The sequence below is a fragment of the Pipra filicauda genome, unplaced genomic scaffold, assembly GCF_003945595.2.
Source record: "Pipra filicauda isolate LSUMZ 115617 unplaced genomic scaffold, ASM394559v2 scaffold32_size4067784_pilon, whole genome shotgun sequence".
Taxonomy (NCBI): domain Eukaryota; kingdom Metazoa; phylum Chordata; class Aves; order Passeriformes; family Pipridae; genus Pipra; species Pipra filicauda.
Window position 1 is genome coordinate 1,193,836 of NW_024104454.1, and position 18,726 is coordinate 1,212,561.

At 41.7% G+C, this 18,726-nt stretch overlaps 1 protein-coding gene across 2 annotated transcripts in view; it reads left to right on the plus strand.

Moving 5' to 3' along the window:
- The first annotated feature begins 4,709 nt into the window (after nucleotides 1–4,709).
- PRR5L (proline rich 5 like) overlaps nucleotides 4,710–18,726 on the plus strand; it is a 40,533-nt gene continuing 26,516 nt past the window's right edge. The window contains exons 1-2 of one of the 2 annotated variants that reach the window (XM_027732642.2): nucleotides 4,710–5,018; nucleotides 17,228–17,603. In XM_027732642.2, the coding sequence (XP_027588443.1) occupies nucleotides 17,434–17,603 (170 nt within the window). In that variant the 5' untranslated portion in view covers nucleotides 4,710–5,018; nucleotides 17,228–17,433. The remainder of the gene's footprint in view (nucleotides 5,019–17,227; nucleotides 17,604–18,726) is intronic. The other variant, XM_027732643.2, reaches the window with a different exon arrangement.

Here is an 18,726-nt window from a genome sequence, read left to right on the forward strand (position 1 = left end):
TCAGGATGGATGTACAGGATTCTAGGTACTGAATTTAAAGATTCAGTTTACTGACCCTGGAGATGAAAAGCAAGAGGCAGATGGAGCAGATGGAGATGCTGGAGAGACAAATGAAGTCAGGAGTGGGATGGGAAGACTTAAAAGCGAGAGGATGGAAAGAACAATCTGTTAAGCTTGCTTGTGACCTTTGGACATTTGTATTATGGTTTCTAGCAGAGGTCAGTGTAAGGAATACTGGTTGCAACTGCCTTTGCCTGGCTATGATTTGTGGTGTGACTGTAAAGTATCACACACAAACATACTTTAGCCATTTTCTTCATTTAGATCTCTCCCTGTGGGCTATATTGTTTGTCTTCTCCTCGAGGTTTGCCACTGACGTGACAAACAGTGCTCTACAGAGGAGGAAACTTTAGAAACACAGCAATTAGAGATGGAAAATTCCTCTGTAAAAGATCAACTAGCCCACTGTGCTTGGTAGGCCAAGGGATAAACACTGTATTGTGCTTATTTAAAATACCGCAAGAAGAAGTGTCCCAGAGCAACTTCTCCATCAGGCAGTGGGTCTTACAGCCAAGCCATTGTAAGAGTACTCATCCTAATTTTTTTTGCCTTGTTTCATACTAGTTTCTCCTTCCTTGCAATACTAACTCTCTCACTTCTGTAAACCAAAATAGTTGATCTCCCACAGTGTCTATTTTTTGTAGCGTTGTGTCCTATACCCCATGCATGTATTTAGCTCTTTCAACTCATTGACAGTGACTCTAAATCAATCCTCATTACTTCTTTTTTTTTTTTTTTTAATAATTCATTTATGTTTGCTGATGTCTTTTTGATGAGAAGATATTCAGGTTTGAATGCAGTATTCCAGGGAGTTTACACTACAATACCAGTAACAGAGGCCTTTGCTACAGTTTCTGTTTATGAACTCTACTATCCCATTGTTTTCTTGTTTCTGCCTTTTTTTTCCCCTCTTGTCATGTCAAATTATGGGTCTGTCTAATTTACCGCCTGCTATCCTGCTGTTTTAGGTCTCTTTCAGGATTACGACTTCTGAGAATTGTCTTCCCTATGAGTAGCTGGGATTTTAATTATTTTTTGACAGGTGTAGTATTGCTGCATTTTTCCCTGTAGAAATACATTTTGTTTCCTGAATATCACTCGTGCCAGAGCTTTGACTTGTGAAATTGATAGAATAGTGTATCCTCAACCCCACTGCTTGGAGGTGTTTCCTTCCCTTCCCCTCCCTTCCCCTCCCCAAGCTTGAAACTATAAAAATGAACATTAAATGACAACTTAAGAACAATTTAAATTTTCTATTATTTTTGAAAGAGTTGTTTAAGCTTCACAGCATCACTGATACATGGAATTTTCTCACTACAGTCCCAAGAGAAAGATGAATTGCATTATTAAATAATTTGCACAGTGTCGCTGAGGACTGTCCTCACTGTCTGAGTTGGGATAGGCGGTTGCTGCTCCCAGCTTATCCTCAGTTGTTTGCCCCACATTCCTTGTGAGAATATGCAAGGCAACTTCAAGTGTAGCTACTGCCTTTGCTGTCAAAATCATCCACTTCAGTTAGAGTCAACTTCTTCTTGATTTCCCTTCCTCCCCCCACCACTGGACAGATGGAGTAAATTGGCTATCCTAGCAGATGAAAGAGCAAGAGATCCTTGTGGATAGGATAAGAATAAAACATAGCCTGGTTCAGCTGCAGCCCTCAGCTCTTTGAAAATTAATGCCAGAATTAGGAATGCTCTTCAGAAATGATGACTCTCCTCATTGCCCTCCTCATAGACCACACTGTGGGTCTTTTCCCAGAACTCATTTCTGGGAAGCACATGATGCTAAAGACCTGTTGGATCACACAGCCAAAGCAAAGGCGATACATTGTGGGTTTGTCCCATCATCAAGTGCGTTATAAGCAAACTAATAAAAGGTCACATCTGTTAGTCACAACTCTTGTGGTTAGGTTTGTATTGAACAGCAGGCTGTGTGAGAGCAGGACGTGTGTGTGCTCAGTCTTGCTATAGAGTGTGCTACAGAGAGGATGTGTGGTGTTAAGGCAGCGTGTCAAAAACAAAATTAAGGTTGTAGCTATTTTTCACATATCTGTTCATTATATAAATGTAGCAACATTGCTGGTGTTGTCAGTTGCCTGCTTTTCAGTCTGAGATGACACTGTAGAACAAGGCCACGGAAGAGCCCATTCCTCTCACACAAAGCACACAGTAGTGCATTTGCACCATGTATCATCTTTGGGGCAGAGAGCAGACATCTATAAATTATCACTTGCCTGTGTAAGGCAAGCAGCTTTCTTTGAAAACCATATTCTTCTCTTTTTTTCTCAAATCAAAGCTAAAAGGGAAAAAGGAGCAATTAAAGATAAGTTTTCTCATCTGTCAACCTAAACATAACTCTTTTCTCTTCAGATCCCTTTCACTGCAACCTTATTCCACTTGGGCAAGCTTTAGGGCAGGACTTACATTATTTAACTTTGAAAGCTTGGGGTGTTTTACATAAACTCAGAGAGCTAAAGTTAGGCGAAATGAATCCCACCTAAGTATTTTATCTTTTTTCTACTGGGCTAGTGTTTCTAGTTGTATTTCTTGTCTGCTCTTGCCATATATTAAAGTCTTCCCAGTTCCTATTCTCCTGCATAACTGGGAGCCCTCACTCCCAGTGACAAAGACTATTTCCTTTTCACAGAAGCCTCACTCCTTCCTAATGAGGAAATCAAAGATGACCTCCCCCTTCCTCCTGGTGTGATGGTGGGGATCTTTTCAGTTTTGTCCTTCCTCTTCTCCCACAGGTGGGAGTTCAGCCACACATCAGGATGGTCACAATAAGTCTGTGTTGTGGCAATGATGTCCCTCAGTGGTAGTCCTGAAGCTAGAACCAAATGGCAAACAGCTTCCCCCTCATAAACTCAGAGTTCCACAAGTCTCCATGTGTAGGAATTTGTCCCACACCTGAAATGTATTGTCAAATTTTGATTCATAATCCTGTGAGTTAAAATTTGGGGAAAGATTCCAGTTTGTGTGCTGATGTTTTTTGGGTTTTTTTAGAAAACCTAGGAATTTCTCCCAGATGGAGCATGCCATCTGAACAGTTATGTCAGATCACTGTTCTCTTCACCTGCAAGTTCCTTAGGGTCTTTGCTGGCCCATTTATCAAGTATGATAAATCACATCATTGCTTTGCAGTCAATCTAGCCACAGTGACAATCACTTCCCAGCTGCATGATGAGCCACAGATTGAGATCACCATTCAAACTTCACTTCAGCAATGCTGTCTCTGAGAAATAAGTAACTGTTGGCTTGAAAAGCAGGTGCAGAATGAATGACAATGTGCACTTTTAATTGTTAGTAAATTAATAGATATTATAGGATGCACAAGTATCGAGTGTCATCCTATGCCACATGAGTCTGGGACAGGAACTGTGTTTTTGTATGCGTTCCTACAGCTTGCAGTTTTGTCTGCAAGCCCCAGACACTGATTTTGTGTTCATAATAGTAAATCCTATTTGTATAACTAGTAGTAGAAATGGGCAGCAGGTAAGGTTGACAGCACCTGAGTATTTGATTTACACATCTAGAGATAGAAAAGGAGAATACATCTCCTACAAACACATCCAGCAACTGTTCTCATTTAAGCTTGATGTGGATATCTACAGAACGGCTTAAAAGTGTTACAGGATCCTAGCATGACCTAACGGATTAACACAGTGGTTCCAGAGTAGCATTAACTTTTCTCATTCTAAGACCAAATGCAACTCAGTTGTAAAGTTATGATTTGAATTCTCTTAACAAGCAGTGCATTGGGTCATCAAGCATCACCAGTATTGTGGATAAACTAATTCACAGAAGGCTCTTAAACAGTTAGAGAAAGTTACACTATTTTACAAATTTGGTTTGTCTCCTTTAAACATGTAAAAATTTTAGTATTTTAATTAATGAGTAGCTCTCCAAAAGTCGGCATAACTGTTTGCCTTACATGTTCCATGTGATTGCTCCCTTACTGCAGCTAATTGTGGCTTTTAATCTCTTCAGGGACCCCGAATAACAAGTGATTTTTTTCCAGCAGTTTCCTGTCCGATACCTGCTTGTAGACTGTGACAGCAGAACAGAGCAAACTGCACAGGGCTGCGGCTACCAGAGGAACCTTGAACCATGAGACCAAAATAAAAGAAGCCCTATCTTTAAATGGCACATCTCCTTCCCCGTGTTGCACGACCCATTTCTTTATCTGTAGCTGGGTGCGAAGGCAAATTCCACGCCCTGAGCCGGGCCTGCGAGGAGCTGGCTGCAGGTCCAGCATCTCTCGGCCGAGTCAGCGAGACGTGGGGCCGGGGAGGCGCGGCGGGGGAGACGGAACACCCCGTGAGACCTGGGATGGCCGCCCTTCCCTGGGAAGGGCCTCCGGAGCTCCTCCATCCTTACCCTTCCCTTTCTTTGGCTAAAGGTCAGAAGAATTTACACTTCCTGGCTCTGACGGGACAGGACGGGTCTGTGCGGGCTACCCCCACCGGGAGTGGGGTGGGAGCCGGGGGAAGCAGCGCGGCTGCCCCCACTCCGCCCGGCCCGGCCGGCTCTTGCCTCGGCGGGGAGGAGCCAGCCCGGGGCAGGCTGTAGAAGACGGGGCTGGCCAGCCGCCAGGAAGTGTAAAATCCTGGCCGGTGGGTGGCAAATTTCGCCAGATCGCGGCGAGGAGGCAGCGCGTCCGTCCGTCCGTCCCTCGGCTGGCGGCGGCGCGGGGCGCGGGGATCGGGGATCGGGGCGCTGCCGCCTCCCGCTCCGCAGCCCGGCCCCGGGTGAGTGCGAGCCGCGACCTCGGGCTCCGGCCCCTCTCGGACTGGGGGCTCGGGGCGGCCCGGCCCGGGGGGCAGCGGGGCTGGCGGCGATGCCGCCGGCGGCCCGAAGGGGATGTTTGCCGGGGGGCGGCTTGCGGAAGGCAGCGGGCTGGGCCGGCTCCCCTCGCTCGGCGGTGCCTTTGGAGCACAGCGCTGGCATAAGACCTGGGTAAGTTCTCCATTTAAAAATATTAAAAATAGACCCTCCGGCTCCATAGCGCTGCCGAGTGAGTCATTTCCAAACCAAATGTCTCCGTCTAACCCTTCCCCCCAGGAGACGCAATAATTCTGAAACCAGGGGTGAAGGGCAAGAGCTTTTTCTCCCGTCTTTTTCCTGAATAAATTGAATTAGCACGTAGCTGCTGCAAGAGGAGACAAAAGCCATAAGAGTAGATAGCCACCTGTTTAAAGAAGTGAAGTGTATCTCCACTCTTCTCTCTCTTCTCTTGGGCTTCTCTCCCACGGTGATGCCACCAGTCTTTCCCCAACACTGTGAGCTTCTCTGCCCTAGGAATATTTACAGTGCTTTCCATTTTCGTGGACATAATCTACTTTTCAGTTCTTGCAACTGCCAAACACATGTCCTGCCATCGTCTTCTCTGTGGGACATCAGCCACAGCCACACATCATTCCAGCAGTGACTCCAGTCAACACAGCTCCTGACTGTCTATGCTGAATAGTCCAAAGTACAGCTATTTTTTTTTTCACTTTTTCCGATCATATGATGGTTTGTTCATGTAAGTGCGTTGTCTTGACTAGGGGGACTTTTTGTTTGTCAGAAACAAGTGCTGACCGTATTTATAGGTGATGCTGCAATTCTGTGGTGTGAAAGGTTTTGGTTATGCGGAACTCATCGGTACCTCGATCAGCATGCAAGACCTGTTTACATCTGGCAGATAGTGCTGTATGTGCATACATATTTAGTGTATATACCCATAGATCATATTTCATGGTAAGGCAGCGTGCACAAGACACAGAGGCTGATATGCAGACTATGTGTTTTTTTTCTAAAACAGATGCCACAGTTGAACTGTGCAGTAGCCCCTAACAGAATAGATCTAAATCAGAGGAGACAAGACATTGTGGTTTACTAATGAACTGACTTCCTTGAAAACCTGGGGGTAAAATTCTGTCCTCTGACTTCTGTGAAGAACTTTGTTAGCATTTTAACAAAAAAAGTGATCTATAGTTGAAAATCTGTGCAGCAAATTATGCCATGACAAGGATGTTAGGTTTGAGAACCTGTTCTGTGGTAGCAACCGAAAACTTAATGACATGTCTATGTAGGTAAGTGGAGAATGGTGATGTAAAAGCATTTGCATTCCATTTTTTTGTTCTGCTTAGATTCAATTTCTCCTATTAAAGCTACTTACATTTTTTACAGTCAAGAGAGACCATTGTGATTGATTGACCTGTCACATAAGATGCAGAGTGCTGAGAGATTCCAGCAGAAGGCATGCAGCTTTTCTTTTAGCTGTAACATGGGAGACATTCATGAACTCAGGGCTTCTACCAAAGTTCTGAACCAAAAAAAAAGAAAATATTCTCTTGTGTTCCAAGACACAAGAAAAAGCAGACTTCAGATCCCAAGGAAATGCAAATTTCACAGTAATATAAGACAATGTATGCTCTTGATACACAGTTCATAAACAGTGAATGGCATTCTTGCTAAGGAAGGAAAGTTCTTGGGTTTGGGTCAAAAAACATCTGCTTTTTGGTGAAGCTAGGAAGAAACTTTTCCAGAGGTGGATTATTCTGTGGTTCTCTATGATGGGGGTGTCCGGAATCTCTTACTGAAATAGCTGTCAAGTCAGGTAAGGTGTGCTGCACTGAGCTCTACATGGATGTTACCTGTAAGTTGGAAGTGCCAAGGGTGAACAGGGAAGTACAAGTGCACTCAAGCATTTATGGGAGTCTTTTTTGCTCTGTCAGGTTAATAGCAATATTTCCTTCTGGCAATTTTGCAGCAGAGTTAAGGTGACAGTTTCGCATTTGTCTTCCGCCTTCAAGATAAAATTCTTTGTAATTACTTTTATTCAGTGTGTTTATGGGCTGTCTGATATCACCTGAAACTCTGATAAGACTTTCAACGTTCACTTTCAAAGTTCAGCTGGAACACAGGTAGTGTTTACTGACTACTAAGTCTCTTTTGGAAGAATTTCAATTCCTTAAATTTCCAACAACCAAAGACACAGAATAGGTGAGATATTTAACCTTTTATTTGGTACAGCTTCCATTCTTATGGAAAGAGTGGAGGAATGGGACTTGAATGCATCATCAAGGATTTAAAAGTAGAAGACATATAAGTACTAGAATTTTATCCTTTTTGTAACTCATATTCAATGAGTTCAGTTTTCATGTGACTTTTTTAGGTGCCAGAGGTATTTGTGGCTATTTTTCTCCATAATGTATGGCCTTTTGTACTCATTGTTTCTGCTGATGTGAGTTCAAGCATAAATATACATTGACTGACTATGTGCTGGGTTCCAGGGCTTATTCAGTAGGGCATAACAACCTGTTCTTACTACACAAGATGGGCTTAAGTGCAGCTCAGAGGATGGAAGATTGTACTGAGGATTTTAGCAAAACCCCAGTTACACTAGAGCTGGCTGAGGATGGGCTGTGATGTATAAGCAGCTTATTAACTGCCATGTTTTGTAGCCCCAGGGTTAAAAATGTGGGCCATACTTGTGTGTTTAATAACAACAACAGGAATGTGACAACAAAAAACAAACAAAAAGGAATAAGAATGAAGTGCAAGAAAGCACAAAGATAATAGGTTGTCATTCTAGTTGCAGCAGAGATAGTTCTGAAAGTAATTGCAGTTACTGACTTATTGTTTGATTTTGATAAAGTGTATCCTGAATGCTTTCCAATTAACATTCCTTACAAATTAAACATGTAGTTCCATTTAGACTGATATGACCTTTTTACTTCTGAAACTATGTTTTTCTTTCACTTCATGCTTCTGCCTCACATACAATCATAGAAATATAGAATGTTTTGGGTGAGAAGGAACCCTAAAGATAACCTACTTCCAACCTTCCACTAGATCAGGTTGCTCAAAGCACCATCCAGCCTAACCCTGAACAATTCCAGGGATGGGGTATCCACAAGTTCTCTGGGCACCTGTTCCAGTATTTCATCACTCACAGTACAGAGTTTCTTCCTAATGTCTAGTCTAAACCTACCCGCTTTCAGCTTAAAGCCACTCCCCCTTTACCTATCACTACATGCCCTTGTAAACAGTTCCTCTCCAGCTCTCTTGTAGCCCCCTTTAGGTACTGGAAGGCTGCTCTAAGGTCTCCCCAGAGCCTTCTCTTCTCCAGGCTGAACAACCCCAGCTCTCTCAGCTTGTCGGTTAGGAGGGGTGGTCCAGTCCTCTGATCATCTTCGTGATTCTCCTCTGGACTCACTCCAGCAGGTCCTTGCCCTTATTGTGTTGGGGGACCCAGAACTGGATGCAGCACTCCAAATGGGGTCTCATAAGAGCAGAGCAGAGGGGGAGAATCACCTCCTTTAACCTCCTAGCTGTGCTGCTTTTGATGCAGCCCAGGATATGGTTGTCTTTCTGGGCTGCAATTGCACATTGCTGGGTCATGTCAAGCTTCTCATTCACCAACACCCCCAAGTCCTTCTCCCCAGGGCTGCTCTCAATCTATTCTCTGCCTGATCTGTATTTGTGCTTAGGATTGTCCTGACTCAGGTGCAGCACCTTGCACTTAGCCTTGTTGAACTTCAAGAGGTTTGCATAGGCCCACCTCTCAAGCCTGTCAAGGTCCCTGTGGATGGCTTCCCTTCTCTACGGGGTGTCAGCTGCACCACACAGCTTGTTGCCATCAGCAAAGCTGTTGAGGGTGCACTTGGTCCCACTGTCCATGTGACTGACAAAGATATTTATCAGTGCCGATCCCAATACTGACCCCTGGGGAACAACACTCGTCACTGCTTTCTACTTGGACAACGAGCCATTGATTGCAACTTTGAGTGTGACCACCTTCAAGAAAGCATTCCTGTGGCTTGTCTGTTCCCCTCTTTTAGTTTTATGAATTTGTTTGTGAATTTCACTGCATTTGACCAGGGAAGAAGTGGTCTAAAAGGATAAAGTTTCTCTGAACTTTGTGGAAATATATTTAGAGCCCATGCTGAAAGAATGGCTGTTTTGTAGGGGCTATCACTTCCTGCACGGGTGAAATTCAGAAGGGATTGTAATGTTAAGTTACTTTCAGGGTTTAAAAAAATATTTGTTAATTCAATCCAAAGGCCTTTTCTACAGAAAGAATTTGATAGCTTACTCATACTTGTGTCACTCAGGTAATACATTCCTGGCCTGTTTTCCTCCAGTAGGGATGCACTTAGTAGTGCTATTAAACACTATTCCTGCCAGTGGAAGGAAATAATGATTTATGTGTGTATCACTTTTTTTCCATGTTTTCATGCTTGTTCCCATTTAGCTGTACTGATTAAAAATCATCTGGTAATCAAGCAAGTTTAAGACTAGTAGATCTGGAAATAACATAGGCCACTGCACTGGGGGCCTGAGATCTTGGGAGTACTGTTTTGCTGTCAAATCAATTGAGGGTTTTGGAGTGTAAGAGCTTGAGTAAAGCCTTGATATAGAATTGGAGACAAAGCAATGGTGATTTTAAATCTGCTGTGTCTTAGTGGGTTAGACTCAAAAGAGGGGTGCATATAAGTTTGCTGTTTAAAAGAATCTGTTCTAGCTGTCGTGGATTAGGACAGCACTGCAGTGTTCCATTCTGAAAGGATTGTAACTGCAGCTGTCATGGATACAACTTTATGGAATGCCTAAAATACCTGAATACTTTCAGTAATCAAAAAATGGTGATAGATCTCCTTTTCCCCCCTTCTTTTCCCTCCCTCCTCTCTATTGGATTGGGTTCTTATTTTACCAAAGAGATTAAATGTATTTTTTTTTCTCAAATCAGTACATCAGTTTTATGATTCTGAACCTTTGCTACATTTTTGCTTCTTGCTTTTCATAGCTACATTTTTGGTGTGGTAGTTGCTTATTCAGGCAATATAATTTATTTTGACCAGATTAAATCAGCTGTTAGTGCATCTCATTCAAATTTGTCTCTATCTTTATACTGGTCAGCTAAGTGATTCTAATGAGGTGTTCTCTTATTCTCCATCCAAGCATATCAGAGTGTTTTGCAAACATGTGGTGCCTGCTAATAGCCATAAAAATATTCTTTGTTTTTGAATGATGAGTCCTAAGAATAAAAAAATATTTTTGAAATAACACAGAAAATCCATGGTAGAAAACAAAATAAGTTTGTTGTCTTAGATGCTACTCCTATTTTACAAGTTATTTATTTTTCTATGTGTTGTTTCCTATGACTGGAACCTTTCAGTTCACATTGAATTGACTTGCTCTGTGCTATTACTGATTTCTTACATCTTTTGATGAGCAATTGTACTATCATGTATATAGATGTGAAGTAGCAGTCTTACTTTGATCTGGCCGTAAACTCCAAAGGGATTGGAGGGGTCTTTCAATTACAGGGACAGTTCTCAGATCATGGTGGGATATACACAAAGGTTTTTCCCCCTCGTCATATATTTCCTCTTGCTTAAAGCAGAGTTTCACTTTGAGTTTCAGGTTTGCTTTAACATCAGAAACGCAGAGCATTACTGAGTGGATAACATTGACTTTCTTTACAGAAGTTACATGGCTTTGTTATCTGTTATTTGTTATCTGTTTGTAAATTTGTTTGAGATGTTTTGTAAATAAAAGCGTGGTGTGGGTCAAATCTGAAGAGGAAATATGCAAAATATGGGGGAGGAACACAGGAATACTGGGGTCTCTATTGTGGAGACAAGGGTGTACTAGGAAGATAAGGAAGGTGAGATCTTGTTTTGGGTAGTCTTGTTTTTGGTAGTCAAAGTGTAGCAGTAAAATTGTTGGATATATGGTTGCATACCAGAGTGCGAACACTTTGTATCAAGACAATTGTTCTCCAGTATCTATTGATAGCACTTTTACTTACTGTAGTTAAAATCTATGAAGTTTAATTAAAGATAGAAGGGACCAGTAGAACATCCCTGGACTATTTATGGGGCATCAAGTTGCTGCCTTTGTGGTGGTGTAGCCCAGCAAAAGAATAATAATAATAAAAAAATAGACACCTTTTGGTATTGAACCAACTTATGAAAGGAGAGGTAGATCAGATTAATCCCTTTTTCTCTCCAACTCCATGGAGTAATTTGAAAGCTTCATTAAAGCCCCTTAGAGGGATATTTTTGTTTGATGAATAGGATCCTGGCTTGCAATGTGGAAGACCAGGCTAAGTCACTTCACTGGCTTAGCATCTTCATTTCCTCAGCCAGAAAATTGAGGTAATTATTTTTACTCTTATTAGTATACCTTCAAGAGCTCTTGATGAAAGGAGTGTTTTGCAGAACTGAGTGGCCCATCTGCCTGTGGCTCAGCCTGCCTCGGATCCCTCAGGGCCTTCCCATGGTGCAGGGTGGGGAGGGCAGGCTGGAGATGTGGGGCAGGCAATCAGGCAACCCTGGCAGCACTTGGCACTGCACAAGCTGGGGCCACCCAGGGGCTGGCAGGAGGTGTGTGATGGGGTTGCAGGTAATGTGCTTTGGCTGGCTGAAGTCCTGCATTTTCCATCTGGTGTGTAACCTGCACAGAGAACTTGAGGAATCACCTTGCATTCCCCCCAGGGAGGGCACAGATAAATGTCGCCACTTTTCATGGTGTTTCAGGACTTGATTCAAACCATATTAAGACCAATATTTAGATTCTTATTGTTTTTGACAGGCTGTGGACTAAGCACTAAAATTTTCATGAGTCAGATAGCCAAAGGTGTGAAGGCATGAATGGATGAGGTCATACCTTGAGACTGGGCCCTAGACTGCCTCCAAACTTTTTTACACTCTTGCATTCAAAAACTTCTGAGATATATCTAAGACACAGCTTCTGATCAATGTTAACCAGAAAGAACCTTTGTTGGTTATCAAAAAAAAATCTCAATTTGATCATCTTTTCTCCTTCTGAAAAGTAGACCTTATTTAATTTTAAGAAGCCGAGCAATTGGGAGCTATAATAGGAACTGAATATGTTGTTAATTTAACAATTGCAAATGCTGTCTGTGTTAGAATATAAACGAAGTTCATGCATGTGCATGCGTAATTGTGATGACCTAGAAGACTTCAAGTTATAGGTTGTGGGCTGTTTTTCCACTTTTAGTATGGGTGCATAGCAAATAAATGAGGGATTTTTGTAAAAAATAGTGTTTTCAGATCTTGTAAGTTGAACTCAAATCAAGAATTTTGCCAATCACGCACTTTGTTAAGGACTTACTGGGCTGGAAGAAGAATCAGCTAACAAGAATCTAGTTAGTTCTCTGCATACTTTTTGTGTCTGAGGCAGGATGAAACAACTCGTTATGGATCTGTAGGCCTAGTACAGTGGAACATTTTTCTGAAGATTATGATTTTCCACACTCAAAATCATTACAAAAAGTTTAGATGCATGTTTCAGTATCCAATTTGTGTATTTTGTAGTCATAAGTCATTGATGTAACAGTTACACATAGCATATAAAAGAGATAAATATAAGCAAGTGGATATTTTTCTTCATGAAGGGGCTAGTTTTAAGACAGAAAAAAATTAAATGGCAAAACATCAGTTATATCTGGATAACCTGTCATTCTCTATTGCTTTATTTCACTCTCCACTATTCCTTTCCCTCCCTTGCCAACTGTTTTAGAGTTACTTTTTGACTTGCAGCTTTTTGGTGTGAATTTTTTGTGAAGTAGTGTTGGTGAAAGTTTTCCTCTAAGAAGCAAAACCAGCCGTAGTTGTTGCTGCCCTGTCACTTCCATTTGCAGCTGTTGCTCTGAGTCTTGCAGAGAAGATATCAGAGAATTTTAAAAGGTCTGTTCTTTCATTAAATCTCAGTTACCATGAACCTTTTGCTTGTTTGGCCCAAGCTTATCATGAAGATTCATAATCTGGAAGAATTGCTGCCAAATTTTTCTTTGCATTATTTTTTCTTTAGCAGAGAGAGATCAAAGTAGGTGTAGCACCTGATCTTGCTTTTCCTGCAGACAGTCAGATATATTATGGTCTGTTGGGAGGGAAAAGTCTATTCATGAAATTATTTTATAATGATTTCTCTGTTGTTTTTCATGGCTAACAGAAAACAAACAATAAAAGTTTCCTAGCTTCATGACTGTAATGTTTTTGTAAATGTCTGTATCCATGTTTGTCTTCATGCTTGATTCTTCTCTTTAAAGATTCAGATTAATCCTAGAAGTGTTTACTCAGATGTGTTGAATTACTAGTGGATGAAATTACATTGTTGTGAGATTGACTCATCGTCCTACTGTGCTCTCTCTGTTGGGAACACTGACTTCCATCTTTGAAGAGTTTGCTCTCTTGGAGACCTGAGTTTTACACAGATGACATATCTGCCTTGTTAGAGACCTAGAGGGTTTTTGTGGCTGGATTGAGATGATGATCACGGATAAGAGAAAAAAAAAGACTGGGGGTAAGACAACCGGAAGGGAAGGGAAAGTAATACCTACCTCTTTGACTCACTCATGACGAAGTGTCTTGCCAAAAAAGATATGCAGGGTCATTTAGTGAGATGAGGAGAGTGGAGTATGGTTTAGGATATATCAATTGGCAAATAGTTTGAAATCCTCTGATGCCATTTAAAGAATTATCCCAGCAGCTGGAGCATATGACAGCGAAAGATTTTCTTGGTGTGGCTATATGTTTTATGAAGTCGCTGTACTTCAGTCTCCAAGTCTTTATATCTTTTATAATCGATGTGAGAGTGTTGCTTGGTGGCTAGAACATGCTGCATCCTGGTGTATCCCATCATTCTGTGTAAAAGGGGAAAAGTAATTGCTTCTCTGGAAAGCTTTTTCTAGTTCTGTGGTTGATAATACGACTGTGATTATTAGAAGTAGGTTTTATTTTGTGTTCTTCTAAACCACTTTAATCTTAGGAAGAGTAGATTGCAGATGTGAAGGAATTTGGACTGAAAGCCTCTAGGAGAACAGTGTTGTTGAGCATTTCTGCATAATTCTATGAGAGTTTTCACAGCAAAATGAAAAGGAAAATTGTTCCTTGCTGTACTCAGCATTTTGCTAAATACTGTTCATTCCCAATAGCTAAAATAACCTGAATACCATGAGGGCTTCTTACTAACCTATAACTATGTTAATGCCTTTCTCGCCACAGGGGTAGTTTCTCCCCAGTAAAAAGCCAAAAAATTGCACACTGCAGAATGCACACCACAGATATTGCCAACAAACTGCTACTGCAACCTCCCTGTGAAAATGAAGCATTATTAAAAAGGCTGCCTTGCTTCGGGGAAAACTTTCAGTGGAAACTAGTTGCTGTGAAAGGAAAATCTGGTATGATGGAAGCGTTTGATTGGGTGCTTTGTTGACCTTTGGATGCTTAGTATCTGCAAAGTACATGTGCCAAAAGTCTGTTTTTTTAGTAAATGCTCTGTTACTTTTAGCTTTATGGAACTCTGAAAAAAATTTAAATAGGCTGTGGGCATGGGGAGAGGATGGTCTTTCTCACAGACTTTGGCATTTCCAGTTCTGATAACACGAGGGCCAGTTATGTTTGGATACCATTTGGTGGTTAGCCTGTCTTCAAAGTAACAGTTTGGTGTGCCTGTCATTTAGTAGTTAGATAAGATTTAGATTTGAGTTTAGATACGATAGGAGAGATTTGTATATTTGAGTCCTGAAAAATGAAAATAAAACTCTGAACCAGGTCCTAAAGCCGAAGATCTTGTCTGAAATTCCTAATGAGGTCCTCAAGCAAGGTTGACTTGACTGTAGTATGGCATTGCAGGCTGGTTGGGGGAGGAAGGGGGAAGAGAGGTCTCTCATCTGCACTTCTCAGACAAAAGTCAGTTATTATCTGTCCTGGTGACTTTAACAGATATTAGGGAAAATGACATGTATGTTTCCGTGAACTTAAGCACATTCCCTAGGTAAGAAGTGTACAGAAAATTCATCGTGGGGCCTGGTGTAATACCATGGTTCTGCTGTGTGGAATTCATCTTTTAGACCTATAGCTCAGGAGAAACCTTCCTGGTTGTGGTGTTTTACTGCTTGCACAGAATGGGCCAAAGAATTTCCTACACAAATTTTACTTTATTTATATTAAGGCACAGAGGTTGTTCTACTTATTTACATTTCTGAATTTAAGCTTTCCCTTTGCTGCTTAATATAACTCAAATATAAATGTATCTTTATAAAATCGTTTTGCTGCTGGGGAGGAAGATGCTTGTATGCGCTTATGTCACCTGGAATAGTGATAGGACAAGGCTTGTGGGCTAGCACATCTTAACCATTGCTTTCTAGACCTGTTAAATGCCTACAAATGATCTAAAATAACATTTATACTGCATTTTATAGCTCTGAAAGTGGAAGGTGTCCCTGCCCATGGCAGGGGGATTGGAACCAGAGGATATTTAAGGCCACTTCCAGCCCAAACCATTCAATGTTTCTATGTGAAAAGATTCTTAAGTGACAAATTTGACAGTGTTACTGGGAGAAATGAGCTGTCACTCATTCAGCTCCTCATGCTGTCAGCTTTGGAATTGTAGATGACAAACAGTGGCACAAGCTCTTGTTTTGCAACAAAAACAGCCATTATACTTGCACTTTGCCTCATGGACACCTTTTGGTCTGTTGTCAGAAGAGCCTGCACTCAGCTCTCCAAGGTGCTGTAGCTTCTTTTCCTCTAGTGATTTCTGATGTGGTTACTGTTGTCAATAGAGAAATTGCTGGCAGATTGAAAATGTGTGGGCAATGTCAAATGAATTGTTGCTTAAAAATGCACACAGAAGATCCTGATGATTTGGTTGTACTAGTTTACATTTATTCTTAATTTCTAAAAGTTATGACTTTTTGTAATTGGAACAGAGCAGCCATAGAATCAACAGATTGCTGTCCTTTCAAGCAAAAACAGTTAGGGCTAAGCTTATTTCACGAAAGACTGTCTGGGCTTTGTCATCTCTGAAGACAGCCAGGAGTTGTCTAAAGACAGAAAAAAGTTGCATTTGTAGTCATGTTCCAGTTCCACAGAGGTCTCTGAAAGCTGTATTTAGCTAGTGAGGGAATAACAACCATATTTATTTCTTGAATAGCACTAAGAATGATAGTATCACATGTTCTGGTGCCTAAAAATGAAACGGTTTCTCGGTGTTTTCTCCTTTAACTTCCCTATTGGCAGGGCATGTGGTGCCTGTGGCACAGCAAGAGCCTTGAGGTGGCTTTGTGGTGGTTGACCAGAATCTGACAAGGCCATGGAGAAGTGGGCTAGCAAAGTGAGCTCAGTGTGAAATGGGGCTGGCTGGGTGGGAAGAAAGCTGTTGTCATCCATGTAAGAGTTAATTATAGTTTGGGCGGTGGAAAGAGTTTCCTGGAGCTGAATGCTAGTCAGATTAGAAACACTGTGCAGATACACAACATTTATTTGCCTGATCATCTCTCTTTTTGCCTCATGCTGAAGGTGTAGTAGAAATGGGAAGATTTTCCCTTACATCTTTCATGTGCAGTTCAGTTACTCAACTTTTTTGTTTAGTTTTTTTCCTCTCTCTCCTGCCTCCCACAACTCATTCTCCAAACTGCCAACTACAACTACGGCTTGTAATAATCTGAAGTGGGAAGATTTCAAAGTACAGAAGCTTTGCCAAAGTTTTTTTGTGGTTTTTATCCAAGATCACTTCTTCTATTTCTGTGGTTTACTTGGGGCTGCATATTCATCTACATGAAGATGATGATCAGAGTGGAAAATACAGGCATTTCATAATTGGCCTAGCAATTACTTCTCATGCTGTAGAAAAAACACAGACATAAAAGTCATATTTACTCTCAAAATATCTGCTTGTCAGAACCCATTTGCAAAAGCTCTCCATCGTATCCTTTTTGTAGTGAACTGATAACAAGTGGGTTTATTCCTTTGCACAACACTTCTCAAAAAAAAGCATTGTGTTTGTTCACCTTTTCTTCCATTGCTTATCTTTTGTTCTTTTCTAGTGGAATAGTTTTCTCTTTCTCCAACTACTACTATTTTATATATAGGCTAAATGGCTAACTCTTTTTAAATGTATTTGTAAAGTGCCTCTGTCAGAAGACTTTAGGCATCTCTGTTCTTGTATCTCTGCAAATTGAAATCAAAAGAGAGATCATGTCTGTATTTCTGACTGGTTGTGTTGGGTCATTATTTAAGGAGCAAGATGGGAAATGGGACTGCTAGAGAACTCTGGAAGATTTGCCAAACTTGCTGTTAATGGTGCAGGATATTTTCATCCCTCTGTTCTCTGCCTTACTCTTTTCCTTTCTTTTTGCATTGCAGGACTCCTTCAGCTTCTTCATCATAATGCAATGCATGCCCATGTCAAAACCTGACACTGTGTGGAACTGCTGGTCCAAGGCTGACTCTTTGGTTTTGCTGTTGACTGAGTCCTTGGGTTTGAAGTTTCATTGACATTGCTGAGATTGATGCTTGGACCTTCAAGAGAAGAGACTTTCTGATGGTCCTGCTCCACTCCACCTGACCCTATGAAAGGAGGGTTCACTGTAGCTCCGTCCTTTGCTCTCCAGTTCCACAGGATGGGTTCCTTCAGAAGGCCCCGACCTCGCTTCATGAGCTCCCCTGTCCTCAGTGATTTGCCTCGGTTCCAGGCAGCCCGGCAGGCTATGCAGCTCAGCTCCAACTCTGCCTGGAACAGGTGAGCGGGATCTACCTGGGCTGAGCTCTTCCCCTGCAGCAGCTCCACAATAAGGGCCATGTGTGTCTTATCTTTGTGCTTCACACCATTTATAGCTAATCTCGTCTGTTTATAAGCATGCCTGAATTTTTGGCATGCTTAAATTTTGATGGTATTGAAAGCATCCATGGAGGTGAAAAATTTAGAGTTAGTAGTGTTCAGTTGGTTTTGGCCAATGCTGTTCAGCGGTACTGTCTTGAAGTAAAGAACTATTTTTTGTTAACAGTTGCATTTTGTAAGAATCCTTTAGGAAAACATATTCCTCGTACCGTAATAAATGTTGGTTTATTAATTCACAGAGACATTTATTTGCATATTATGAAGGTTTTACCACAGTCAAGTTCCTCTGAAAACTACTAAGCTTGTGGCTTCTACCAGCATTTCCTACTGACAACCAAATCCTGTCTGCAGTGCATGTCATACAGCAATGGTAACTGAGAAAACAATGTGAAGAGTGAAGGCTGAGGTGTCCTGTGTCCTGATCTGATTTAATGGTCTGCTGATAGCAAAAGTGGGTGTTCCCACCTTCTGCCACCTGGACCTGCTCTGTGCTCTGCAGACCCCTCTCTCGTGCTGACCAGCTCAGTTTACCAATTGGTCACACAAAAGTGGCCTGGCAAAACCACTGCAGTTTTGTGCCATGACAGCATGCAGATGCCATAACTGGCCCACAGAAGGGAATGTCCATTAAGGGAATGACACCTGCTCTTATTAGCCAAGGCAAGCCTTTAGACCTGCTAAACCACCTTATATGCTGTCACTTCATGACTTCCTCTATGCTGGTGAGAGAGGTGTGGATTAGAAGATACTCAAACAGCTTCTTACAGGCATTAACAGGGCTTAAGCTTGGGTGTGACTTAGGTAATACTCACTTGCAGAATGTCTTCCAGCACAGCCAGGGTCTTGACAGATGCTGCAGATTGGGTGCTTCCTGCTAGCATCACTGCATAATGTAGTGTGATGTGTTTGGCAGATATTACCAAAAATTTGTGTCTCCTCATAGCAATTAACCTGCAGCACACAGCAAAGATCCCCTAAACAGTTGCATTCAAGATATATGTGGCATGAACAGTGTCCCTCTAAT